The sequence below is a fragment of the Arabidopsis lyrata genome (assembly GCF_000004255.2).
Source record: "Arabidopsis lyrata subsp. lyrata unplaced genomic scaffold ARALYscaffold_4, whole genome shotgun sequence".
NCBI lineage: Eukaryota > Viridiplantae > Streptophyta > Magnoliopsida > Brassicales > Brassicaceae > Arabidopsis > Arabidopsis lyrata.
In genome coordinates this window covers 16,695,947-16,722,023 of record NW_003302552.1, presented here as the reverse complement: position 1 = coordinate 16,722,023, position 26,077 = coordinate 16,695,947, and the positions used below count along the sequence as shown (strand labels likewise).

General features: G+C 36.2%; 7 protein-coding genes, 1 long non-coding RNA gene and 1 other non-coding gene across 16 annotated transcripts; 1 reads left to right on the top strand and 8 right to left on the bottom strand.

Moving 5' to 3' along the window:
* Positions 1-1,564: 1,564 nt before the first annotated feature.
* Positions 1,565-3,767, bottom strand: LOC9315607 (protein HAIKU1). Its single transcript, XM_021029381.1, has 2 exons — positions 3,273-3,767; positions 1,565-3,213 (listed from the first exon to the last, which is right to left on the bottom strand). Exon 2 carries the CDS (start codon positions 3,186-3,188, stop codon positions 1,899-1,901), a length of 1,290 nt encoding a protein of 429 aa, XP_020885040.1. The 5' UTR covers positions 3,189-3,213; positions 3,273-3,767; the 3' UTR covers positions 1,565-1,898.
* Positions 3,768-5,353: 1,586 nt separating this feature from the next.
* Positions 5,354-5,438, bottom strand: TRNAM-CAU. The gene is given in 2 exon segments: positions 5,354-5,389; positions 5,401-5,438. It is a non-coding gene; the product is annotated as a tRNA-Met (tRNA).
* A 704-nt stretch (positions 5,439-6,142) lies between these two features.
* LOC9317449 lies at positions 6,143-6,898 on the bottom strand. The gene has a single exon (XM_002879493.2). The coding sequence runs from the start codon at positions 6,617-6,619 to the stop codon at positions 6,299-6,301; it is 321 nt and encodes a 106-aa protein (XP_002879539.1). The 5' UTR covers positions 6,620-6,898; the 3' UTR covers positions 6,143-6,298.
* Positions 6,899-7,327: 429 nt separating this feature from the next.
* LOC9315606 lies at positions 7,328-9,032 on the top strand. Of its 5 annotated transcripts, none has more exons than XR_002332470.1 (5): positions 7,328-7,648; positions 7,822-7,917; positions 8,132-8,255; positions 8,432-8,657; positions 8,737-9,032. It is a non-coding gene; the product is annotated as an uncharacterized LOC9315606 (long non-coding RNA). The 5 variants fall into 5 exon arrangements; XR_002332471.1 differs by having other exon boundaries at positions 7,367-7,648; positions 8,432-8,489; positions 8,562-9,032; XR_002332472.1 differs by having other exon boundaries at positions 7,375-7,648; positions 8,432-8,489.
* Positions 9,033-9,499: 467 nt separating this feature from the next.
* On the bottom strand, positions 9,500-11,694 carry LOC9315605 (ADP-ribosylation factor GTPase-activating protein AGD10). The gene is made up of 7 exons (XM_002879492.2): positions 11,341-11,694; positions 11,126-11,244; positions 10,583-11,015; positions 10,247-10,510; positions 10,049-10,174; positions 9,861-9,962; positions 9,500-9,768 (listed from the first exon to the last, which is right to left on the bottom strand). Exons 1-7 carry the CDS (start codon positions 11,407-11,409, stop codon positions 9,682-9,684), a joined length of 1,200 nt encoding a protein of 399 aa, XP_002879538.1. The 5' UTR covers positions 11,410-11,694; the 3' UTR covers positions 9,500-9,681.
* Positions 11,695-13,046: 1,352 nt separating this feature from the next.
* On the bottom strand, positions 13,047-13,810 carry LOC9315604. The gene has a single exon (XM_021027446.1). It carries the CDS (start codon positions 13,782-13,784, stop codon positions 13,167-13,169), a length of 618 nt encoding a protein of 205 aa, XP_020883105.1. The 5' UTR covers positions 13,785-13,810; the 3' UTR covers positions 13,047-13,166.
* Positions 13,811-14,219: 409 nt separating this feature from the next.
* On the bottom strand, positions 14,220-16,643 carry LOC9317448 (novel plant SNARE 11). 3 transcript variants are annotated; one of them, XM_021027444.1, is made up of 10 exons: positions 16,163-16,637; positions 15,978-16,070; positions 15,762-15,893; positions 15,590-15,684; positions 15,425-15,504; positions 15,291-15,347; positions 15,107-15,199; positions 14,930-15,004; positions 14,532-14,659; positions 14,220-14,467 (listed from the first exon to the last, which is right to left on the bottom strand). In XM_021027444.1, the coding sequence occupies exons 1-9, from the start codon at positions 16,237-16,239 to the stop codon at positions 14,570-14,572; spliced, it is 792 nt and encodes a 263-aa protein (XP_020883103.1). In that variant the 5' UTR covers positions 16,240-16,637; the 3' UTR covers positions 14,220-14,467; positions 14,532-14,569. The 3 variants fall into 3 exon arrangements, with proteins under 3 accessions (XP_020883103.1, XP_020883104.1, XP_020883102.1); XM_021027445.1 differs by having other exon boundaries at positions 14,220-14,395; XM_021027443.1 differs by having other exon boundaries at positions 14,220-14,659; positions 16,163-16,643.
* Positions 16,644-16,889: 246 nt separating this feature from the next.
* On the bottom strand, positions 16,890-19,928 carry LOC9315602. Of its 2 annotated transcripts, XM_021027442.1 has the most exons (4): positions 18,656-19,928; positions 17,946-18,204; positions 17,660-17,863; positions 16,890-17,351 (listed from the first exon to the last, which is right to left on the bottom strand). In XM_021027442.1, exons 1-3 carry the CDS (start codon positions 19,711-19,713, stop codon positions 17,690-17,692), a joined length of 1,491 nt encoding a protein of 496 aa, XP_020883101.1. In that variant the 5' UTR covers positions 19,714-19,928; the 3' UTR covers positions 16,890-17,351; positions 17,660-17,689. The 2 variants fall into 2 exon arrangements, with proteins under 2 accessions (XP_020883101.1, XP_020883100.1); XM_021027441.1 differs by having other exon boundaries at positions 16,890-17,863.
* Positions 19,929-21,099: 1,171 nt separating this feature from the next.
* LOC9317447 (histone-lysine N-methyltransferase, H3 lysine-9 specific SUVH5) lies at positions 21,100-24,442 on the bottom strand. Its single transcript, XM_002879488.2, has 3 exons — positions 24,340-24,442; positions 24,150-24,264; positions 21,100-23,741 (listed from the first exon to the last, which is right to left on the bottom strand). The coding sequence occupies exon 3, from the start codon at positions 23,727-23,729 to the stop codon at positions 21,321-21,323; it is 2,409 nt and encodes an 802-aa protein (XP_002879534.1). The 5' UTR covers positions 23,730-23,741; positions 24,150-24,264; positions 24,340-24,442; the 3' UTR covers positions 21,100-21,320.
* Between the last annotated feature and the right edge of the window lie 1,635 nt (positions 24,443-26,077).

Below are 26,077 nucleotides of genomic sequence, written 5' to 3'. Positions count from 1 at the left end.
TTTAAAGAGGGCAAACTTAAAAATAGACTCTCAAATGGGACATTTTTGAAAAGGGGTATTGAAAAAGGGACATTTTTAACAATTTCTCTAATTTAAATATGAAAAGAGAAATTGAAATAAACAATCTAACTATACTATAATCATAATTGAGAACAAACAAACAAAAAAAACAATCTAACTATACTACAATCATAATTGAAGACAAACAAAAACAGTTAAGTAAAAAAATATTACAAAAAGGAAAAAAAAATTGATCTCACATATTTCTAATTGAAAAAATAAACTCAAATAAATAATATGAGGATTACTTTAATTAAATTATCACATATCTCTAATTGGAGAAGAAATTGAGATAAATAATATCAAAATTTTAATATGTTTCCTTTTTAATAAATTTGCCTGATTTTTTTCTTGTTTAATTGAAATATAAAAAACGTATAATTTCCTTATTATTATCTTTTGACATTTTTTAAATTTTTTTTATAGAAATATGAATTATTTACAATTTTTCTTATAATTATCTTTTACATTTTTAAAATTATTTAAATTTGTAGTTATTTTCAATTATCTTCTTTTTTATTTTAAAAAGGAAATTTTTGTTTTACACGTGTCAAAATCTAAGATCGATAAATTTGCCATGTGTCACGATCATATGAGTTATTAATTTTGAAAACCATACTTTATATAATAAGATGGTTTCTATTGTATGCAGTAGTGAAAGGGTCTATTTTTGTAAACAGAGCTTACATCAATGGTTCATTTTGTAAAACGTGTATATGTAACAGGTTCAAAGCTCAAGACTGATAATTTGTGATTAAAAAAACATTGGGGTTAAGGGGACTTATTTTTGTTTTAGACAACATGATCTATTGGGCCGGTCCTGTCAATAATTATTATGTTCTTCAATTAAAGAAAGATCCTATTTTGCCAAAAAATTAAAAAAATAAACTGAAGAGAAAAAGAAAAGTCCTACTTTGTGACTAAATGACCAACATGCACATAGTCTTGCACGGCCATGGACGTGGATACAATTTTTGCGGAAAGGAACCGGAGATTTTTCTGTCATCTAATGCCAATCTCGTTCACGGTTGTGTTTCCGTTAGATTTGACCAAAATTAGTTGCGCCTTGTTTTTTTTCACCATAAAATTTATATGGATGTCATTCTTTTCTTTAACTTATTTCTTAGAACAATTTATTGGCAATTTGTATGTTGATCTTGACATCCATATATTATTTACAAAAATTCTAGCTCTAATCTCCTAGGTAAATTGGATCAACACACACGGTTCTGCATTTTCATAAGTTTATGTATTCATTGATCATTTCTTTGATGCCATGTGTCATACTCATAATCCTTCGAGAAAATTTCGGTCTGTTTTTTGTACCACCTTTTGTAGTTCAGTGAGTTGATCTTTTTGGGTTATATCAATGTACCAATTGTTTCTGCATCTATTGTTAATTATTATCCAAAAAAATTTCACTTGTCAATTTTTCTATCGAAGAAACGAATTAGTAATATGTTATTGATTTTTGTTCTTAGTAAAAAAGTAGAGAGACACTTGCTTTGAAAACACCCAAAAATCATATAAATTGAAGAGTTCATCTGTAGTCTGTGTACAAATTACGCAAAGATAAAACTAATTTTGTGATAAACAAAAACAAAGGTAATCATCATCGTCCCTATAAAAATCACACAGAGAAAAAAAAAACACCTATAAATCTTCCTTGCTTCTAAAAGCTCCTTTAGTGTTTTACGCATCTATTCTGCTGCGTCTATTCCACTGTAGGCTCTGAAGTTCTAAGCTTCTTTCAAAGAACAGACTAACCTAAGGAGACTTGAATAACCATACTGCGATTTACTCAATTCAATAAATCGGATAGATAGAAAAGAGAGCACCTAGAAATCACTCCATCTTGGACTTGGGATGGGGAAGAACCCAGATGGAGATAAAGGGAACATGAGCCCTGGCGAAGGAGGAGGCTGAGGAGGACCTTGACCTGGACCTGCACCTGCACCTGCACCGGGTCCAAGACTTCCTTGTTGAGCAATTTGTGAGAATGAGAAGTTTGGGGTAAGTGGTTGAGGATACTGAACTCCTGGTGATAGCAATGGGTAAGGTGATCTCGGAGAGAACATATTCGGGTAACCGGTAGGAGATGGTAGAAGAAATTGGGATGTAGGTGATTGCAGTGGTCCAAAACCGTTATATCGAGGAGAAGCAAATCCACCATACATCTGATTGAACATGGGAGAGGGCTGAGTAGGCGTGACAGGTACAGGAGCATTGAACCGAGGGGAAGGAAGATTACGAGGCACTGGGCTAGGAACTAACCCGGGTGGTGGTAGATACTGGTTAGGTTGAAGAGGGCCTTGCATATTCATTCGAGGTTGCGATCCAGGCATCATATGTTGCTGAGGTTGAGGTTGAGGCTGAGACTGAGACTGAGCTGGCATATATGACCGCTGCTCATGACCTGGCATATATGGCCGCTGCTCATGACCTGGCATATATGGCCGCTGCTCATGACCTGGCATATATGGCCGCTGCTCATGACCTGGCATATATGGCCGCTGCTCAAGACCTGGGATATATGGCTGCTGTTCATGACCTGGGATATATGGCCGCTGCTCATGACCTGGGATATAGGGCCGCTGCTCCTGACCTGGCTGAATTTGGTTACCATTGGGTCCTGAATCTCCAAGTGAACTTTGAAGATAACGCATATACTCTGAGACGGGAGACTCAGCTGTATTGGACCAAAACTGGTCCCTGTGACCCATCATTGGTTGTTGTGTGCTTTGTGGGAAAGGCGGCTGGGGTGGATGCTGTCTAACAAACTGAGGATGAGATTGTGGAGGAGCCATGGTAGGGAGAGGAACCGCAGGCCGGTTTATCTGCGTTAAGGGGGATGGTCTGATCCGCTGCAACCGTGTATTCTGAGGCTTTGGCGGGTTGTTTTGAGGAGGCCGAGGAAGGCATTCACGTGATGGAGAACCCGTTAGCTGCTGAACAATACTTCTAAAGTCGTTCTTGCTTATGTTATAAACCTGAGGCTGTGTTTGAGGCCTTGCCGCGGCAACGTTGCTAGCATTGGCAGCGAAAGTCGGTTGATGCAGAGGACTCTTTCTGATATTTCTCCCAATCTTATTCACACCCAAATGATCATTTTGTCTAGGCCTATCCATCTCCACAAAAATCCACACTAAAATCCAATACTATGCTATTGGTAAACCCTCACTACCAATCCAAAAACCAACCAACGCTAAATCAGCCAAAACCCAAATCTCTGGTAGCTAATCCCTCTGTCTAGTAGTTACCTAATCCAACAAATATCCAAAACTAATCATTACCAAACTAATGAGTCCAGAAACGAATCAAAATTCAGCTGAAAGTGCCAAGCCTAAGAAACTAGATCCTCAGCTCTTAAGCTACTTTATCCTCCCCTAAACCCAAAACCCCACGATACTAAGCTCAGAAACTCGATCAAACACTAAAGCAAAATACTCCGAGAATTACAATTCAAACACTATCAATTCTCTGTATATCCACCAGACCAGCCCAAGAAGAAGAAAAAAACGATTAAGATGGAGCAAAAGTTCAGGTCTTTCACATGAGAATTTGGATCCGAGCTAACCCAAAAGAGCCAGATCTTTAAATTTCCCCAAGTAATACGATCCAGAGAAGAGAATTGAAGTGAACCCTAATTGTGTCAACGAAGAAGAAATGAGACGAAACTAGATTCCACAATTTTTTTGTTCGTGTCTTTTTCTTATTTATATTTAATTCGTGTATTTGCCAGACTGGAGTGATGTGGAGCTGACGTGTTCCTATCATCACACTCGTCTCTTACATAAATTTGCCCAGCTGTTATTTTAAGTTTGTAATAAGAAAATTTCAATGGAAAATGGAAAGATTAGTATATATAATAGGAAGGACAAGCACAATACATAAGAAAAATAGAAATCTTGTTTTTACATGCTAATAGAGCATTTCTAGAAAACTCCTCTTTTAGCAAGATATCTATATATACATCTTTTTAAAAAGAAATAATCTTCTGATAAAAAGTACTATAATGAGGAAACCATATCTTTTTTGTCTTCTTCAAACTAATAATATTTTTTTAGAATTACACTAAAATTACTTATTATAAAAAAATACTTAGAAAAGATACAAGATATTTTTCACACATATGCTTCGAAAAACTATATGTTAGATTCACTTGTTTATCATTTTCAATTTGATTTGAAATATTCCAATATCAATAACTTTACGAAACAAAACAAATAGTAAAAATTAGTATCTTTTAAAAAATAAAAAATCATAAATAATAAAATTTTAAGAGACGGATATCCATTTAACTCCGGCATATATATATATATATAATTACATATATAACTCTTATTAATTTCTATTCATCAAATTAATTTTAAAATAAAAGCTAAACAAAATTTTTATAGATTTTTAATGTAATATAGCTATTTTTAGGTAACTTTTTTATATGTTTTAAAATAAAATAAAAAAATCTTACATAATGGATCAGATATCTCGATGAAAATCTGGATATTCGAACATTGAATATCCGATTAGTTGCAGAACAGATACATATATTAAAGTGGGGTCCGGACGAAACGGATCACGAATACCACCAAAATCCATGATATCCGCTATGTGTCCACCCTTAGTCACACAAAATTTGATAAACGGTGTTTATAATTTGGGAAAAAAGTATTTGACTCGCTAGAACCTACAAAAAACAAGAAATTTAGAGAAAATAATCTCTTTGTTGATTAGATAACAAAAATCCAAATACTATCAATCAATCTATAAACTTTGTTAGTTGACAAAAAATAATCGATGTAATTTTTAAATCTCTCGTTCTCACTATTTTTTTTATCTCTATCGCGTATCATGCTTTCCTATTTATAGTAGAGCAATGCCTTTTAGTCTTTTACCCTAATCACCGTTGGATTAAGGGTTAAGTATTCGATTTTTTTTAAGATAAGATCGCACGCAAAATTTAAGGACAATTGTACCAACAACAGAGATTTGCGATGATTTTATCCAATAAAATCTGCGTTAATCTTATCCATTTTAAAAATATCCTTTTATTTTTATTTTCAATTTATTGAATTTATTTTGGATTTGGTATGATCAATATTAACAATAAAACTATACTAATATTTCAACAACAACAAAATTAGAGAAAAAAAAAAATGATTTTATATATTTCTTTTGGTGATGATGACCGACTGGTACCATCAAAATTATCGTAGCACAGTACAATCAATTTTTTTTTTATCTGAACTAAAAACACAAAACTATTAAAAGACATGTTATAATTAAAAATGAATGGGGTGAGAGAGGCTCGAACTCTCGACCTCAGGATCACTCAATAGCTATGAGACCTACGCGCTAGCCAACTGCGCCACCACCCCAGTTGCTGGTTTATCCATCTTTAGAATTATTAACTCTGTTTATTGTTGATACGTGCATAGGAGTCCTTGTAACAGAATTAGAATGGATTGCATAGCCTAGCTATATACAAAGATCGTAAATAAATCATCCTACGTGATCCTTGTTGTGTAAAGAGGATTAGAGCTTTATGTGCTCTGTTCTTATCACTTGTGTTTATGTATCTATTGGTTTTAGGTTTTTCAATCTTATATGTTAAGTATTCTATTGGTTCTTACTTGAATGCATTACCCTTTATGGTATTGAAACTGATGAAGAAGCTAAATGTTTCTAATAGAAACATGTGTTTGTTACTTCCGGTGTTGAGTGTTAGTGCTAAAACGTCTATATACTTTTGTGCATGGATGAAAACAGAGACGGTTCATGAGGCAGCATTGGTCTCATGTTTTGTGCATGAAACAACAAGAAAGGCAACGCTCGTATATGGGAGAGGAAAGGGCTGAGAGCGGGAAGCAGAGCTTTATGGTTATGATTCTTATGAACATAAGTCACTGTCGGAGAGATTGGAAAGCAGAAGCTAGAAAGATGAAAAATTGAACCTTTTTCAAGAATTTATACATCTAAGGGCAAACTCTATCTGAAGAAGGTGAATCATCTTCACATTAAAACCAAAAAAAAAAGAAGGTGAATCATGTGTTCCTTCATCTCATGGAATTGGGATTGAAACTTCAGCTCTTATAGAATCTTCATTAGGAAAATGAATTCATATATATGAACTTTCACAGATTTTATCATGTCGGATCACAGAAAATCCGTAAACTTATCGAAAACAACAGAACAGGTTAACAAGAACATTAGAAGAAACCTAGCAAAAGGATCTGTTTTATTCCTTTATTGTCTCTTCAATTCTTAGCTGATCTTTATTTTTCTTTAGATCCTCAAAGCTCCAATCCCTTCTGATCCCACTGCTTCTGACCAGCTTGGGCTCGTCCAGTTCCCCATAGACCATGATCTCCGCACTGTAAAGCCTGCGATGACCCTTATTAACCCGTCTTACTACTGGCAACGATGATCTGTTCCTTACCATCTTGTCATACCTTGAAGTTGCGAAATTTTCTTTGAAGTTTGAATCTTTAAGGCTTCCTATTTCTCTGTCCGAGTCTGTTCTTTGCAAGATGTGGCAAGCGAGGCAGTTCAGGCTCATTGTTTCTGTTTCTTACGGAAACCGAATCGAAAATGAGAGATTTTTTAAAGGTTGTTATCTTCTGAGTTTTGATTTGCTTAAATTGATTAGAAAAGGGGACACCTCAAAATGCGGTTGTGGTATCACGAAGAGAGCTCAAATCTCAAATGACAATCTTTTGGTGATGTTCCTTTTAGGGTTCTCTGGTTGTTTGAATGACAAGAAATCAAACTTTGAGTACCTAATGAAAACCTATATTAATGGGTTTTGATTGTTTTGTTGTTGAGGAATTAGGGGATAAAAAACTAAGAGCTTCCTCTTTTTTTGTAAATGAAGAAAGAGAGATAAAGACAAATAGTTTGGGTGGCAGTTTGCTTATTTTTAGTGTTTGATCGTTCGGTGGATTAAAAAAGAATTCTTATAATAGATGTTTTTGTAAGGTTATTCTATTTTAGGACAACTCATCATTTTGGGGGCTAATGTAAGATTACAATCCTAGATTACCAAAACAAAAGAAGATATATTAGTAGATTTTAAAATTTTGATACTCTTTTAAAAAAAAAGAATACATAAAAATATATCATGATGCTCAAGTTTTTGGACTTAGAGCATCTCCAATGGGAGGATGTAATGAACAAATTCAGAGGTTCTCTTGAATTAATTGCAAAAAAATAAATCAAAAGTGAATAAAATTGAGAGAGCCAGCTCTCTTCAGAGAGCTTTCTGAGGATGAGAGAGGCGACCACGTGTCCTTATTTGATTGGGTCGTCATATTTAACAAAACAAAAAAATAAACAACTCTCGTTTCCTCCGCAAAAATAAAACTAAACACGACTACTCTCTTTTCTCTCTGTCTCTCTCGCGACCAAACAGAAAATCATTGATCTATGATTTTCGATGAATCAAGCCGTTTATGTGTGTAATCGAGGAATCTGAGACGCCGAAATCATCAAGTCGACAGAAGCTGTTGTCCATTGGCGGAGGAAGACCAAACTCAATCGGAACCGAAAGTGATTTGGAGTGAAATCTGTGATGGAAGCTCCAAATTAGGTATTAATCAAGCAATTATTGAGTGTAAATCGTGATTTAATTTTGTATTTTGTGGTTGAATCTCCAAAATTAGGGTTTTATTTTTTCTATCTCCAGTCTAATTTTCTGTAGTCAATAAAACTTGCGAAATCCTAGTTTTTTTGCTGAATTTGGGGGAATTTTTGGGATTGAAGGTACATTCTGTAGCTTGGAATTCTAATGGAACAAATCTTGCTTCGGGTTCTGTTGATCAAACGACTCGCATTTGGAATATCGAACCACACGGTCATGTAATTTCTTTACCTTTTGAGCTATGGGAACTTCTGTGTATTTTTGATGATGATGAATACATATGGAGAAGTATTCTCTTAATCGTTTAGTTTTGCTTCTGAAATATGCATGGAGCTTGGTTTAGAAATCTGTAAATTTTCTAATGGATTAGCTTTGTGTCATTCACAAATATTACTATCAATTGCTAAGATATGTCTTCTTCGAGTTATACAGGTGGAAAATGCACACAGCAGGCAGAACTTAGTGGAGAGAATATAAACATCACTTACAAACCTGATGGGACACATGTAGCTGTTGGTAATAGGGTATTGTCTCGAGCCCCATCTCTTGTTATGAGGTAACGTAAGCTCATACCCTTGTTAATCTTTTTGATAAGGTTTTTCCCCTTCCCTGTCTCCTATTAAAAGTGCATGCAGTTATATTTCACCTAAGTCCCTTGTTCATGTAATAATCGCCTAGTAATTTTCTGGTGCTGTATGGAATGTTCTCATGTCTTTCGTCTTCTTGTAACAGGTTAATGAGATTGATTGGAACATGCCTGAAGATTTTTTCTTCTTGAATACTGGAGTTGGTGAGGATTTGAAATTATGTACTTTCCTACACACGATTCCCTAGCTAAGAATTCATTGTTTTTGAACTTCAGAAAATGATCTTATTGGAAAGTTTTATATGTTCCTGATTGATTGTGATCTTTAGTGGTACTGCATTAAGAATCTTATATGTTCCTAAACTGGTATTGGTAAGGCATACTGCCAATTTTAATCTCCTTATGTGAAGTAAACCGTCTTTGCTCATATATTTTGGTTTCTCTTTCACAGAGCAAAGTCGAAGAGCTGACCAAGAGTCTCTTGGATTTGTGCTTCTGTACTTCTTAAGAGTAAGGTGTGTTGATTTTTCGACTTGTTCTTTGTGTTCTTCTTAAAACTTGTGTTCTACTTAAGACATGTTCTTTGTGTTCTTGGATATATGTTCTTTTCGACTTCTATACTTCTTAAGAGAAAGAAACTAGTTAACATTGTTTTCTTTAGCAAGGTATTGATTTCTTTTTTGAGATTTAGAGATTGTGGACAAAAATTTGAAACATTTGAAGAGAACCCCACTTGAGAGATACTACCATTGGACTATGAATTTTTTTTCAAAAAAAATACAAGCTCTCTTCTTACAAATTTTCACAATTAATATTAAAGAATGGGAGAGAGCCCATGAGAGGGCTCTCACCATTGGAGATGCTCTTAGGCTCCTTTAGAGAATCCCTCTTCAAACATGGCTCCACTCCACAACACATATTTTAGCTTGTTTCTCTTTATGGAAGGTATCAAGTATCAACTATGGTCATTGTCTTAAGTTCCTTACAAAAAATCTTTTTGACTTTCTTAAGTTCCTTACAAAAACGTCAAATTTCCATACCAAACAAAATTCACAAACATTTAATTTGGTGAAGATGAAAATTGTCAAGGGATATATGGTCACTGTGAATCTCGAAATGCGGAAGATAGTTTGGGATGGTTTATACGATGTAAGTCTTATATGAGTAAAGTCGGATGCATCTAAGACAATAAACATCCAAATGCACACAACATATTTTTTTATTTGACAATTTTTACAAAGTAACACAAAATAATCTCAATTATACAAAATATTGATAACTCGAAACAGAGTTTCCCTGGTAAAAGAATAGGATAACTGATTTTGTAAATGGAATTTAGAGTATAAGAAAAAATAAAATAAAAAAGTTGAATGGACTTTAGAGAATTATGAACATTTCAAACCCATAAGCTGGAAGCAACAGAGCCAAGCTTCTTCTTTGTCTCCTCTGCCATGTTCTTCAATGATGACATGTCTTGTTGAGCCTAACACATTTATAAGACGTCTTAATGATGACAAAATCTGTTGTTATTTGCATAGAAAAAGAGAGCATGCATGACAAGTATTGAAATGAGACCTGGAGAGATAGGCGGTTGAGAAGATCACCCGCGGTGAGATCAAGAGTGAAATCTCCATCACTGTCTCCAAACAAATCAGCACTAGAGATTGCTGATGAACCCTGTTTTTAAAAATGTAAGTTAAGGCAACAGAAAACACAAGTATCAATTTGTTAAGGCAAGTAGGGTCAACTAAGAGGAAACGTACGGAGAACTTCTTCAATGTACTTTTGGCCTCAAGGTCGGCCGAGTTGTTGTCACTTCCGAAATACTGAGCAGAGGAGATTGATTTCGCGTTTGTGAATTTCTTCCGTGCTTCATCTGTTTCTTGAATCTGGTAGATGCTAAAGACGGTGAGTACAAAATGAATCTACTCAAATCTTTAGTACAAAAGAGTGAAACTCACTTGCACTTTTGAGGAACTTGTGACTGGTTTCTTCTGAAACCTGCCTCCGTTCATCTCCAACTCTTCCTCAAAGAAGCCTGATGATTTTGGTGGAGCTACATGACTAACCACTTGAGGGCTCATGTAATCTTCTCTGTTTTGAACACTGTCCGCGTAATCAAAGCGAGAGGAAAACGATGACCTGGCTGATTTAGCTGATGCTGGGGAAGTCACTTGTATAACAAGAGATTCCTCTGGCTTTTGATCATAAAGAGTCTCGCTCGACTGCAAGTAATCAAAAACTTCTTTTGTGATATCTCTCAACAAATTCTATAAAGAGTAAAGAACGTTCCTGACCTTAGTAGTTAGTTTCCGGGCGCCAAGTCCACCTGTTTTGCCTGTCCTCTTAGCACCAAGAGGTTTCTTAACGCTGCGAGAAACTCTGGGTGAGACGGGAACAACTTCAGACTTTTCTTGCTGCTTTAGCGTATTATTACTCTCTTTAGGAGCTTCACTGGTTTTGATGCTGGAGAGCCCATTGGGCACTTGTGTTGATGAAACAGGAGGAGATGGAGGCAAATCCAATAATACTTCCTCGGCCTTGCTTTTAGCAACAACTTCTTTAGCAAGAATCTGTTTATACAAATCAGCAGCTCTCGAAGTATACTTAGCCTCGGTCTTACCTCCATCGCTCCATCCATACTGCTTGAAAAAGACTTGTGCCCTGTTGTTTCCTCCATATATCATCATTTTCAATTGCTCAGGGCTCCATGAATCTAAATTGGTTGACCTAAATAAAAATGACGATCAACATAGATTCTTGGCTAAAAAAGCAGATTCTCTAAACCCTAGATTATTAGGAAATGTCTCTCTATAATAGAAAGATGAAAATCAAATGACCTGACGAAGCTAATGTGGACGCCAAGACTCCGATGAACAGCAGAACAATCGATACAGAGAAAGATCCCGTAAGTAACGGAAGCCCATGTTGGGTTCTTCGCATTGCAATCAAAACAAATCTGCAAAAATGATTCAAGACCGCCATAGATAAATCCCAGATCTGATCGTCGAACTTGTAGATCTTAATCGGATCTATGAATCTGCATTGACATTACCTTATTATCGGATTTGGCTTTGAGCTTCTTAAAAACAGAGATCTTATCATTCAGATTCTCGGACGCCATTGTAGGGATGAAACAATATTCTCCAGAAATGAAAATTCCGGAGATGTGAAAATTTTGAAATCGAGAGGAGAAGATAGAAAGAAAGAGGATAAAAATTCGAAATTAACGCAAGAAATCGAGGAGGGGTTTATAAATGAGGTTGCTTAAGAGAGATCCAGCCGTAAGGTGAGGTTGGTATGTGAATTGACTACTATAACCTTTTAGCTCTCTCTCGCGCGTTTTGATGTGTAACGGTAACGAGAGGTAGTTAGTTAACCCAACGACCCAATTTTACATTTACCCCAATACGAGAGGTAAATTGTTTTTCCTCCGTAATTAACCTTTTCGTGTATGGTTAATGGTTTTGACGTCATTTAGTGTTACATATCAAAATGGATTTTTATTATATAACAAATGGATTATTATTTCATGTAATCAAGTAATTATTATTAATTAAATTGAATTTATAAACTTCTATCCTTATAAGCAAGATGGCAACATCAAGAGAGATACAAATTCGTTTTCTGCTTCAAACTTTTAAGAGAGTTTTTTTCGTAAATGATTAGAGTAAAAATGAAAACAGAAGCAAGCCACGAGTTTTTAGTACCATCGGTAGAAAGAATACTACTAATTAGCATGTCTAATCTCCTATCCGAATTATATAGATCAACGCAAATTGATATTTTTTGGTTACCAAAAAATATAACATATAGTATTTGTTAATGTATAAGAAGAACCAGTTTAATTATATATCTCTATTGATTTGTTTTGTTTGTCGCGCGATCTGTTTAAACGAATATTGATTAAAGTCAGAATTAGGAAGTAGGAACACCAAACACATGAGTTAGTTTGGGAGTGGGCAACAAAGTAAAATATCCATATATCCAAGAGGCCAAGAAGAAAAAGGTTGATTAAAATATTATATTGGGGTTTTGATTTATGAAGAATCAAAAGGTTGAGGGATTTTTTTATAAAGTGGAGAAGTGCAAGGGTGGTGAATGGTGATGATGACAATAGAGAGAAGGTGCAACCGTGTGCGTAGGTTTGTCGCCACTCTTTGTCGGCTCTGTTCTCTATCTCCTTAACACTCCCTCACGTTTCCCTATTTTCACCTTCTTCTTTAAGATATGGAGACGGCTTCAGTTCACTCACGTGTTTGTTTGGTAGGGCTTCCATGCACATGTTACCATGTTACTTCTTCCCATTTTCTTATAAACATTAGTATATTTTAAAAGCCATTAACCTTTTTTTTACTTCTCGATAATTGAGATTTTGTACTTTGTTGTTTAAAACATCACTAGGAGTATATCTCTCAAAATATGTGTGTTCTAAATTTCTCTCAATTAGTGTTACATTAATTGGGGTATAAAAGTTTATGAAAGACAATAAATAGTTAGTTTTCTATCAGAAAATTATCAGCCTGAACCACAACTGTAAAGAGCATGATGCTAAACGGTAGCCAGCAAAATAAACTTGGGGTGAAAAGAAGTATCATTTAAAAACAATTCTATCTAACCCTTTTGAAAGACATATGTAGTCAAAAATAAAAAAATCATTCGACAAATTTGTCTTTCAAGTGACCTCAATTTATACGAAACTGTATCTAGAATTCTTAATTAACAGATTGGTAACTGGAAATGAACCCAAACTTCAACAAATTTATCAAGAATGTCCGATTTTTATGTATAAGATCTGCATTTTCATTATGAAAAGAAATATTAATCAACGTTTTCGTAAAACAAAAGAAAAAAAAACACACATACTAGAAAACCTAAAATTTAACCTCTGTACAATGGAGATCTTTGTTGAAATATCATTTTGGAGACTCTTGATTGTCTGAAAACCTTAATCGGACTTGGAAAGTACCAACCATTTCCTTTGCTTGCAACCGGCGCCGGCGAAAATAGCTCTTCTCCGGCAACGGATTTCGACTTCTTCATAACCGTAGCAGCCTTTATTTTCGTCTCTTCTCTGTTTCCTCTCAACAATCTCCAGAGCCAGCGTCCACGGCCCGGTTTGAGATCCGACTCGGTTTCTAATATCGTCTCCGGTTTAGAAGACCAGAAATACGGAACCGCAAGCGATGTCGATCTCCGAAACGCCGGTTCGCTTTCAATCAAGTTGGCAACGCGGCCAACTGACCCGATACCGGCGAACGGAACGTCATCTCCTCCACCGGAAGACACGGAGGCGCGAGGAGTACACGAACATGGTAGATCGTGAGCACAATCGGGACAGAGAGAGGAGAGACGTTCGTGGAGGCAGTAAGGACAAACACCTCCAACGCAGACAAAACGGCCTTCGTGTCTTGAGCATCTCTGCCAAACGCTGCCTCCTCCTTCGTCGAAACGCAAATTCATTTGAGTTTTGTCGCGTTTTCCTTCGCTTTCTCGCATTTTCTTGTCTCTGAATCTCTGTTGCTTGCTGTGAAGGAGAGAGAGATAGATAGATAAAGGTTTTAATATGGATTAATTTTTATTTGATTAAGCCACTAATAATAAGCCCCACTCTCTGCTTAAGTCTTGACCATAACCGTGGTTAGTCAAACTAACTATAGCTTTAACTCATCAGCTCCGAATTATTTTCCTTGATTATCGATCCGTTGCGTTTCTAGATAAACTAGATTACGACGACTCGTTATTACGTGGGTTATTTAGTTTAATATTTGTATTTAGTAATTGTTTTCAATTTTAATCACCCAATTTTCCTCCTTGAGCTAGATTTATTTTCTTATTGTAAACTCTAAACAACATTGTTACATGAAACAATAATGTGTTAATACTTTAATAGTCATACTAATATCGAATATGATACACAACTCAGTTAACATAAACCAGTGAAACAGAGGAACAAGTTTTTATTACCAGAACATGAAACAGAGACGACGTTTTAGAAATACACGTACATATGATATAACACAAAGAGTCATCCTTATACAAACACATGAGCTAAAAAAGATGGTTTTGATTCTGAGACTTTTAACGAAAGGGGAATTTGATTCCTGTGACTGCTCAAAGGCACAGCCGCCAAGAGCCATGTGAATAGAAACTGGTTAATTTCTCAAGTGAGGCGGTTTCATCTACAACAACATGGACTTAGGGGAGGACCAAGAAGTGTGTGGGACAAAAAAATGTGCGACGTACCAGTATTTTGAATGGCCTGAAAATGAGATATTGTTTGTTCAGTAATGGTTCCAGAGCAAACGTCTGTTCATGGCTGGTGGAGCTAGGCCTGGTATGTTGCGGATGTCTTTGTTGTTTGGGTTCACAATCTATACAAAGTAGCAAAAGAGATCAAATTAACAATCACAGAAGAGACAACTTTATACATTCCATAATTGAATAACTGGAGAAAAAAAACTTGTGTGTATTTGTGCTTTTTATAAGGTTCTTCAATCAACATGGTTTCCAGAAAAGGCAAAAACCTTTCACCTCATAATATCCATGAAAAAATAATGACGAACAGAGAAATCTATTTCACTCAAACAAGTACACCTAAGTGTGTGTGTGCACATTTAAATAAGAAAGGAGTTGAGATGTACCTTGACGATGATGATTGCTATGACACCAATAACGATAAGGAAAAGAAATGCCATAATACATTTGTCAGTGGCAACCTGAGAGAAAATGGCAGAAGAAAGTAAGTAAAAGGGACAAGAAGGAGCTGCAGATAACTAAGAATGCTATAAAGAAGAAATAAAGATATTTCCGAGACTAACCTGCCTACCAATTTCCTTGACCAGCTTAGAGGCTTTCTTGAGTGAGAAATGAATAGAATCGAGCTCATTGACAACTCTACTCATTTGCTCGGTCTGAACAAGGAAAAAGTAAATTTTTAGAATTTACACACAATCTTGGAAAAAGGGAATTCAGGTAGAAGCAGGACTGTTTGGAACCACAAACCTGAGCCTTGAGAGCTGCTGAAGTATCTGTTCCCACATTTATAGTCTCCTGAACAATCTGTTATCAAAGCCACAAAAAAAGCAGTGAGATTTTGCTTTTGTGAAGATAGGAAATGATATAATCTGAAAACGGACCTTCTTCCCCCTCTCAATGGCTTGGTCTGTGTCATCCATCATTGAGTTTCCTTTATCCATTAGCTCTTGATTGGACATATCTGAGAGTGATTAAGATTCCAGTAAATACTCTAGGTAGGTGTATGTAATCATATGACAAAAGTGCAATGTAATTTAAAGGCTTACTTGAAGCTAATAAGACATTCTCTTCCATGTGTTCTTCTCCGGGTCCATCGAAAAGATCTACTCGCTTATTATTGGTTGCTAGGTTAGATGAGTATCTGTACAACCATCCTCATTATCATCATTAACCATAAATATGAACATCAATTGAGCAATTAGCAAAAATGTCACCTACTTCTTTTTAAGAGCAACATATGAGTTGAGTTCCTTAACCATAGATTGTCGTCTATCGTTCAACATGCGGTTAGTGTTGGCATCATTACCGCTTTCCAAGCTCTTGATTTCCCTATCGAAATCTTTAATAAGGCTGCAAAGAAGAAGAAGAAGAACAAGGCATCATCATCATCATCATCATCATCATCATCAAACACCAGATTCAATCAATGCTTACCTCTTACAGTCACGCATTTTGTCAGTGAGTTCTTCCAGCTGCCTACTCTGCCTATTAGCATCTTTGATCTTCTCCAGCTTCTGGAATCCATTTCTGTAGAAACCAAATATCAAAACATTATTATATATAGACACAAATCCCAAGTCAAAGATGGAGAAAAAGAAGCTAGAGAGATTTATTCTCACGATAAAGCACGGAAAATGTCATTGATCTGTCCTTCGATCTCAGCCAGCTCTTCGCTAACCGCCGATATTGGATCCATTCTTTCCCAGAAAAATTCGGTGCTATATAACAAAGACAACAATGTCTCTTCTTCAGATCCACGCGAACAGCTTTTGAAAATGTCGACCACAAATCGACTCGCCGAGATTAGATCCGTATGGATCTGGAATCGAATCAATAGCTCTTCGTAACCTCCAACAAAACAATCGAATCGTGATGTCAAAATCACCGAGCAAATCGTAATAATCAAACCCGTGAGTTTTTCTTGTTTTTTCAGATCTACGAACAATGTGGTTGTTCAAAATCGATAACGAAGAGACAGAATTCAAAATCTTGGGCACAAGCTCTCTCCCCTACACGAAGATTTTTTTTTCTCGATAATTTCTCTCGGACATTTTTTTTTTCTTTTGGATTTTTTGGTCGTGGGGATTTCTAAAAGCTATTTTTTTGCCATTGATTTGGCTCGAAGGGACGAAAATGAGAAGATTTTGAAAACCTGCGTTACCGAAAACCAGTGGGACCCGCCACGACGTCGTTTGTCAGTGTTAGAACTCATATAACCTGGCCCGTACGATTGGTCACCTCCCCAGATCTAACGGTCCATAGTCTTTTTCATTACATTAATTTTGATAAATTGACTTCGAAGGAAAATAAAATAAAGAGCACATCATCTAATTAATTCGAAAACGATACAAAAATTTCAGTCTTTCATTCAATTAGAATCATTTATATATTATACAAACCGATAGATAAATGGAAATCGAATCCAGACTAAATTTGAATAACAAAGAAAAAAATGTACTTAAATATAAAACTGAATCCAACTAAGGAAAGTGTATAATGGTGAGTGCCATAACTCTCTTTGTGATTCAAATAATTACTTCATTGCTCTGCTGTGTGGAATCGTAAGACCCCTCTTTTCATTTCAGCCATTATACATTGTTTCTGTGTTGGTTTGTTTCTGAATCTGTTGATATTTTGTCTGAAAAGGGACCAGATATGGTGCCAGTCTTAGGAAGCAAATCAAGAAGATGGAAGTGAGTCAGCACAGCAAATACTTCTGCGAGTTCTGTGGCAAGTATGCTGTTAGAAGAAAGGCTGTTCGAATTTGGGGATGCAGGGACTGTGGGAAACTTAAGGCTGGAGGTGCGCCTACACAATGAATACGGCTAGTGCTGCGACTGTCAGGAGTACCATCAGGAGGCTCAGAGAGCAAACTGAGAGCTAGACTTCTTCTACTCCTTTCAAGACCAGATTCAAGATTTTTTCCATCTTTTGTTATAAGACTGATATACCAGATTTCTAATTCTTTAATCAAGATATGGATTTTTGGCTACACGTATGTCAATTGCCTTCTATGAAGCAGACCCATTTTTTTTGTGTTGATTTACAAAGATCTCTCCTAGTTTATTATCTACAGTTTAAAACTAGCTTTGTTCATAAAGGAGGAACAAGAAAACCTGTTAATGAAGATCTCTTCTAACCTATGCTCAACATTTGGTTTCAAGATCACCATCATTCCTGTGAAAGGTTTGGGATTGGACAGCCTTCACGGCCGCTACTCTAGCCGCATTCGCTGCTCTATTTGCAGCCATCACCGCTCTCTTGATCCTCTCTTCCACTTTCACAACTTCATGTGCTTTCTCAGCTGCTTTCCTTGCTTTCTGAATGCCAAAGAGAGAACAAGTTTACTTCAATGCAAATATGATGTTTGCAGCACTAAGATAAAACTACTAGTTAACTTACCTCAACAGCATCAACAACTTTGGAATGGCTGATTGTAAAAGATGATCCAGGACGGATAGTCTGCTCGGTAGCACAACTGAGTATACCGTCTTCCCAATGACCGGCTTGTGTCTCACCATTCCTGAAAGTGTACATACCGAGCCCTTGCCTTCTTCCCTCGTGCCAAGCTCCTTCATACTTATGCCCGTTGGCAAAGTGATACACTCCAAAACCATGCATCTTGTCCGCAAAATACTCCCCAGCATATGCATCGCCATTTCTGCAACAGCAGCATAACTCCCAATTTAAATGTAGTTTTAAAGTCATGATATGCACACTTGACAGGCAGTGCTTCATGCAGTTGTTTCAGACCAATGCTAATGACAGTAACCATATTAGCCTGAAATTTGACTTGTTTAAAGTGTGAGGATAACCACAACAAACAGGAAACACAACCCTATTATGTGTTATCCATCAAATGTCAGAAATCGAAAGTGACAGCCTTTCAGAGATCCCTCAGATTCACAATCGATCCAAAAGGTGGTGAACAAGGGCCCCAATAAAAGGGAAAGACAACTACACTCCCCTTCAAAAACAATGGAACTCAAGATTTGCAAACACACTCAGACGAGCAAATTATACAGGGACCTAAAACCACCATCAATGGTCAAAGCACAACCATATTCCAGTAACTTAAATGACTATGCAGAGTAAAAAAGAATAATGCTGACCTGAAATGGTAACTACCAAGGCCATGTTTGACACCCCACTTGAACTCTCCATCGTATCTACTTCCATCCTCAGAGGTATATACACCACAGCCATGGCACTGCCCATTAGACCACTCACCAGCATACACATCTCCTGTATAAAATGTATAGACTCCAATTCCATGCCTTAGCCCTAACCTATATTGACCTCGATACCTACTTCCTTTAGCCCATGTTTCTACTCCATAACCATCATATTTCCCATCAATCCACTCTCCTTCGTATTTGCCTTTCATGGAATAGTAATAAACTCCACTTCCTGAACACTTTCCTCTATGAAACTCTCCTTCATACACATCATTAGTGCCAAACTTCTGAACCCAAGAGCCTGAATTGGTCTTATTCTCCGCAACTGGCTTCGACCCAATGGACCAAATCACTTGGTTAGTAGTGCTCGGCTGAGAGGAAGAGAATCTGGCAGGGATAAAGGTTAGCAAGCGTGCGACAAAAAGACGAATTGACGGTAAGTGAGGAAGAGCGAATTTGAGAGAGATCGAGAGGATGAAGGAAAGAGCGATAATCGCAAAGATTAGACGAAGAAAAATACGAAGATTGATTACAAGGAAGAAGATGTATAAAGGAGGGACAGCAAGAAGAAGCAAGAAACGAAGATGGAAACAAATCAAACGGGCTCGAAGTGTATAACGTAGAAGCTTCCTCAAGAACCGAGCAATCACGGGACGATACGAAGAAAGAAAAGACAAAAGATTTGATGGGAAAAATGAAGAAATCGATCCCAATCGTGCCCGTGCGTTTCTTCGTCGGAAATGATCAACACCGGCAGAGAAATTTGACCTTTGGTGCGGAGTCGAGATTGGGATATCAACCGTGTGATGATGACTCTGACCTTGCGGATGATTGTACACAGTGAAGCCAGAGCCTTTATCAATGGCGGTTCGAGTTTTATTCGGGTTCTGATGATGATGATGATGGTGAATCGGATTGGGGATATGGTTTGGATCGGAATCGTCTTTCCCGATTAATCGTCGTTCTGTTACAGATGATTTCTTCAGATGCATTTACATAAAAAGGATGGAACTTGGAAAGAGGATTTGAGAAGAAATGGTGGTGAATTTAGGGTTCTTGAAAATTAGGGTTTTTTTTCAAATCAAAGCCTCTGGTTTTTGTTCCTAAAACTGCTTTCAAGTTTTCGCGAAGAAGAAGAAGAAAGAGCTCAATTTTGAACTTTTGAACTAAGGCAAGAGACCCACGTGAGAACACAATAAACACCTCTGAGTTTCACTTATTTACGAAAGTGCCATCCATTTGCCACTTGTTGACCCAATCCTTGATGACAATTTTTAATTAATGATTAAGCAAATCTCTCTGGTTATTAAGAGAGTTTATTCTCTAAGATTCCAAAAATTTGCTTTCAATCTAATTGCATAAACTTCAGGTGATTAAGTAATGGTATTATATGGGGTATTTATTTTTTCTCTATTTAATTTATTTGGTGGTTTGGTTGTTAATTAACAACCAATAATTGTTTGTATGATTAGTTTAGTGAGTTATAATAATATAATTTGGAGCTAACTTCCAAAATATAAAATCCAGTGAACCCGCTTGGAATTTTGTAAAGCATTTCATCAAAAACAAACACACATCAATTTTTTTAAGAAGTGGTTTGAGATTGAGCAAGACTAGTTTCAGAAAGAGACAATTTAAGAAGGTCAATTTTTACTTTTCTTAATGTACTTGCAAAAACCCTTAATTTTAAGTTTTTAACAATAGTAAAAAAAAAAAACCCTGGTGTCCACTGTCCAGCCTAAATTAGTAAAAAGACACTTGTTAATGATTTAACAGCTAGTCACAATCTTGAGATATGGATGATATAACGATAAGATGGTCATGGAAAATTAGAGACTACCATGAGGCCAAAGCAGTCTAATCCCTAAGAATATCTCAATGAAGGGATAAGTTATAGCTTTTTTCACATTTGTTGTCCAAAGATTTCATGGCCACCCATACTATAAACATCATGATCCCATCTATGTACACAATTGTTATCTTTATCCTAATTCGAGAGTTATCTTTATGGATCCTCAAAACCATTATGTACTTTAAAAGCTAAAAAACAATATGGAATAAATAGTTTTGGAATAGAGGATAATGAATTGTAACATAGGGGATCCCATTGCTATAAATTAAGTAATAGTAACAATAATGTCTCTCTTTTTCCAATTTCAAATCAAACCATATCAGAGACTGAGATTGGGACAAACAAACAAAAGAGCTAGCTACTTCTTTGGTGCTTAGCAATCACTAAGACAACATCAGCATGAACAATTTGAAATTCGGTTCAGACAGACAGTGAGGTCATGTAAGTTCGAGGATTCTGTGGTTTCAGGTGTCATAAGTAACAGATCTTGTAGATGAAAGGAAAAAACACACACACACACAAACAATAGTTGCAATACCATAACAAAGTGTATGAAAAATAACTATGAAAGACTTGGATTATGGTGAGGTTCAGTGAGTAATGCAGCTAAAACATCACAACACTAATTGACACCAATTATGTCACACTGTGTATTGTAATTTTGGCTAAAGCTAATTTGCTTATTCATACAGAACTAAACATCAAGCGGGAAAATGAAGAAGAATACAAGGGGTAACAACAGCTTACTTAGTAGAGCCTACCACTACACTCAGCGGAACCACAGTAGCAAATTTTCTTCTTGATATTACCATTAGAGTCGGTTACCTGATCGATCTTATAATTGTAGTCGTATGAGAGTTCCTCAAGTGGAGGTATATGGTCCAGTGCAAAGAACATAATGTGAGGTATTCTTGTGTCCTCATGGTCGTACAATACGTCCTGTGCGTACAGATTCGGTGAGCAGCTATGGTTTATAAACCTCCCTATGTTCCCTTTCCGTGCTGCGTCTATGGTGAACTGATCCTCCTCCTCCCCGAGTTCAAAGAGATACTCATCTTTCCCGGTAAGTCTTTCTGCTTGTTTATCCTCTAGAAGCTCTCCTGCGTACTCACAGATAAAGCTTCCGATAGGAATAGATTCCAGCGATCTCACTCCCCATCCTCTTGACTCCGTTTTGAAGATCTCCAGCTTGATCTTGATCCCGTGCTGTGAGACTCTCATGTAGCAAGAAGGTGGGCATTGGCAGTGTGGGCCACACTCATAGACCAGGGGCTTTATACTAACAATGGCTCCATCATAATTGTACGGTATCTCTCCACCGTTTTTCACAACGCATGCACACTTTTTTGATTCGGAGCAGCGTTTTGTGCAACCACAGCTCTTTGGAGGAATTGGCCGGCACCAATCCGGATATATCATTTTAACCGTGTAGATAAACGGAGCTGGTTTCTCATCATCTATATTGTTCACAGCGCATATGGGTAATGTCTCTTTCCCTTCTGAGATATCAACATTGCAAAGACCGTCCCGGAACTCGGATTTCTTCGATTTCTCAACCACTTTCCAGGGAAGCTCGGGTTGTCCAGGAATACGCCGCAGTTTGAACTTGAAGACGAGCTTACCGTGAGACCCAGTTTCATCCCAGTACTCTTCCACCAGATACAATCCATCGTAAACATAATTCTTTGCAACAGCTGATGATTGTAGTGTCGTATTTTTAATGCCTCTTATGACCCGCACAGGGTTCTTTTTGTGTATACTGTTTTTCAACGCAAGGTTTCCCGTTACAAGCTGTTGGTCTTTGGGTTCATTATTTTTCTTTCCCTTTTTCCCCACATTTCCGCCTTGACCCGTGTAGATCAAGACATCCGAGTTATCAACCACGTCATCATAACCTCCAGAGGATACAATACTCGTGGCAACTAGTTCCTCGCCGTCATCTTTCATATAATCGATACCACTTTGACTTGGTCTATGTATACCAAGAAAGTTCATCTCCATTCTATATTGAAATTCATCGCCAACCTCAACACCAGGCACGGTTCCAATAATCTGAGTACCACTGTTAAGATTTTTCCCTTTACCCTTGAGAATTTTCGAAGCCTCGTTATCCACTCTGAACTTGCTACCATCTCTTTTCCTAGGCCTTGCTTCTTCCTCCTGCATAATTTTTTTACAAGTTTCATGGAAAAGACGCAGAGTTTCCTTAACTTTGTACCGAGCACTTTCCCCACTGCTTGAGCCACTAGGAAGCCCACCATTTGATAACCGAGGATTACGAGCTAATCTCTTTTTATCCGGGGCAACCCTCTCACTATTCTTCCTCATAGATCCTTCACCATAATCTCCATTCGTCTTCTCGGAAGGCTTCAAGGGTGGAGGCATTGCAACCCCTTTGTTTGTAATTATCCTAACAGCAGCCTCAATTGGTTTTGGAACAGTAACCTTTGATTTATCAAGTTCCAAAACCTCTGGTGATATGCTTTTAGAAAGAGATTGACCCAAATGATCTCCAGAATCTGACTTTTCCAGAACCAAGTTATCCTCTTCCATCGATATAGAACCTTTAGCGGTCTTTCCACTCTTTGAAAACTTGCTCCCCATATTTGGAGATAAGTCTCTCACTACAGAAACCGTTCTTCCGCGAAGCTCCTTTGTCCCGGTGATGCTTTTCCTGCAAACAGACCCCACCACATCTTCTTCTGGCAGGCTAATGCTTGGAGGATGGACCTCCACCAAATTTTGCTCACTTGTATTCTCTGGCAGATTCCTACCTTCCATTGGTTCTTGCATATTAACTCGAAGAGATTTAGCTCCTTCGGTTCCTCCAGCCGACATGTCATTACAATCAACGGATTTAAAACCATCTCGATCTGCCACTTTTTCTCCAGGAATCAACTCAACCTCAACCTCAGAAGCATTCTTGTTCTCGCAAGTCTCAATTTGGACCTCCTTCTGTATAGTTCTTGATCTGAGCCGCATGGAACCCGATCCACAATCAGGAGAAAACTCACTTTCCGCTGCAACCTTAAACCGCTTGGACTTCCTCCGCCCCATAGGATCGGTATAACTACCATTTGTTGCCAGTTCATCCTTAGAAAAAGGACCACTACCACCGCGCAACGAAATGAGTTTTGATGACTCTGAATGTACCATGTTGTCCAATTCCTACTCAATGTAATACAAGAATATGAACTAAAAACACCATCCTAGCAGTTACAACTTACAACAAGCATAATGATTAAAAAAATATTCCAATCAATTAAATGAATAATATCCTTTGGCAATGCACATGTTATGATGATCTAAGTTAACTAAACACTAAAAGAAGACATGCAGATCTTCAAAACCAGATAGTTACAGAGAAATCTCAAAACTTAGAGTGAATCAAAACCCATGAATCCATGAATCATAAGATATAGTTCATTCCCTTTTTCCACATTTTACAGAAACAGACCCCAAATCTCGAAATTACCACATAATAAATCGAGAGATGGAAGCGATAGGTAAGACCAATTTCGAGTCTCCAAGCAACAACAAAAAGAAATACAGAAGAAGAAGGGTACAAAGATTTACCAGGGAAAAGCTTCCAAGGAATACTGATAATGGCGGAGATGACGACGAGTCGATTGGCCGGAGCGGGAGATATGTGTGAGTCGCCTACTCAAATTGGGGTTAATTTGGCATTTTGCTGCAAAACATAACAATAAAATATCAATTTTTATTGTATTTTTAAAGAATTCATATCTTAAATAAAGGCACTCACATCTCTTGCTCCCTAACTTCTCCAATTCCTATGTATACAAAAGTTTATCAAGAAAAATTGATATTGCTGATGATCTAGGGTTTTAGTGGATCTCTATGAATGTTTTTTTGGAAATATAATCTTTGAGATTATCATAAATTTAGAGATTTGGTGGTTTTTTTGGTAATATTTATTGGAAAGGTAATATTTGAGAATATTCTAAAGATCTTCATATTCCTATTTTTTAGAAGGTTCTAAATAATGATCTCCAGAATAACAATGAAAAAAAAAAATCTATATATACATTTTTAGAGACATTTATACGATCAAATGTCATTGACATTAATTATTTATATTTTCAAAATTATATCAAAGATATTAACATAAAAAATCATTTTCAAAAATCTTACCTAATATATTAAGCATAACTAATTTTTGCCACAATTACGTCCATATTCAATTCGATTTCCTTAAAAGATCTCAACAATCCCTATATTTAATCGTGGTCATTCAAATCTTAATCCGGTTTTTAATCTTCAATCTTGACCGTCGGTCATACACAATTAATTCAAAAATCATTATATAGAATTAATTATTATTAACTAAAATTTAAAAATATATATAAAATCAAACTTTTAAATTGACTCGAATTATATGTCTATTAAATAAAATATTATTAAAAATAACAAAATGATGTTTAATTTCACGGGACGGGGTTATATAGTGGGACAGATTTGGATCGGTATTAATATGAGACGGTATTAATATCACATATAAAATCTTAAAATTAACAATCAAAATACAATTATACAATCTTAAACAATTAACAAAATAAACAATATTAAAAAATAAAATTTAAAATTTAATTTTTTAGTTAAAAAATCGATCCGCGGTACACCGCGGGTTAAAGTCTAGTGTTAAGTATATTTGATGGGGTATTTCATGATCTAGGGTTTTAATGAATAAGGTTTTATTGGAAAATAATCTTTGAGAATATCATACATTTAATACAATCAAGTAATATTTATTGGAAAGATAATCTTTGAGAATATTTCAAAGATCTTTTTGATAATTAAAAAGTTTTCAAATACATAAGGGGGTAAGAATAAACTATTTTGACTACCCAAAATACAAATAAAGTGGTAACAATATTCCAATTTGAGATTGATATTCTCAAGGATTTGTTGATAATAATTCAATTCAACGATTGGTAAGAATGCAATCATTCAATTCAATTGCGAAAAAATACTATTGGATACTTTGCATGATTCAAGTAGATTAAGCAATTTGTGTTCGGACGCACTGAGCCAAAACGATATTATTTTTGTTTAAATGAAATGTTGGTATATCTGTAGAAAATTTGGTGTAAGATACGATTCTTTTCTGGATTGGCTTGTGCTTGCTTTTTCCGATATTATCTCTAAAACTACTTCGAAAAGTTTGATTTCCTATCCTTTCATCGTCTTATTTGTTCTACTTAATCACGTGTTTGGTTTGCATATAAGGAGTGTTCAATTATGCTTTTTCATTTGTAATCGTTTAAGTTTGAATGAAGAACTTGTTGCACAAAAAAAGAAAACCACCAAAGTCTGAACATAAAAGTTTAAATAAACAATGATTTGATGCATTTTCATTCTATTTTTTTTTTTCTTATCTTATTACATCTATTTAGTAATTTATCATTTAACTTATAATAAAATATTTATGCTTGTCCTTTCCCAAATTTTCTCATTAAATATTCTCTAATTAAAATCAAAGA

Bases quoted from the DNA above. Each gene is read 5' to 3' on its own strand.
- LOC9315607 (XM_021029381.1), bottom strand. From the start codon at position 3,188: ATGGATAGGCCTAGACAAAATGATCATTTGGGTGTGAATAAGATTGGG.
- LOC9317449 (XM_002879493.2), bottom strand. From the start codon at position 6,619: ATGAGCCTGAACTGCCTCGCTTGCCACATCTTGCAAAGAACAGACTCG.
- LOC9315605 (XM_002879492.2), bottom strand. From the start codon at position 11,409: ATGGCGTCCGAGAATCTGAATGATAAGATCTCTGTTTTTAAGAAGCTC. The intron at 11,016-11,125 runs GTCATTTGATTT...ATTTTTATTTAG, and splicing joins GTCCACATTAGCTTCGTCAG to GTCAACCAATTTAGATTCAT. The intron at 10,511-10,582 runs GTCAGGAACGTT...GATTACTTGCAG, and splicing joins CCCGGAAACTAACTACTAAG to TCGAGCGAGACTCTTTATGA.
- LOC9315604 (XM_021027446.1), bottom strand. From the start codon at position 13,784: ATGCGAGAAAGCGAAGGAAAACGCGACAAAACTCAAATGAATTTGCGT.
- LOC9317448 (XM_021027443.1), bottom strand. From the start codon at position 16,239: ATGGATCCAATATCGGCGGTTAGCGAAGAGCTGGCTGAGATCGAAGGA. The intron at 16,071-16,162 runs GTGAGAATAAAT...TGGTTTCTACAG, and splicing joins GACATTTTCCGTGCTTTATC to AAATGGATTCCAGAAGCTGG. The intron at 15,348-15,424 runs GTCCGTTTTCAG...CTTTGATAACAG, and splicing joins CCATTGAGAGGGGGAAGAAG to ATTGTTCAGGAGACTATAAA.
- LOC9315602 (XM_021027441.1), bottom strand. From the start codon at position 19,713: ATGCATCTGAAGAAATCATCTGTAACAGAACGACGATTAATCGGGAAA. The intron at 18,205-18,655 runs GTCAGCATTATT...CTGCTGTTGCAG, and splicing joins CTTGGTAGTTACCATTTCAG to AAATGGCGATGCATATGCTG. The intron at 17,864-17,945 runs GTAAGTTAACTA...TTTGGCATTCAG, and splicing joins AAGTTGTTGATGCTGTTGAG to AAAGCAAGGAAAGCAGCTGA.
- LOC9317447 (XM_002879488.2), bottom strand. From the start codon at position 23,729: ATGGTACATTCAGAGTCATCAAAACTCATTTCGTTGCGCGGTGGTAGT.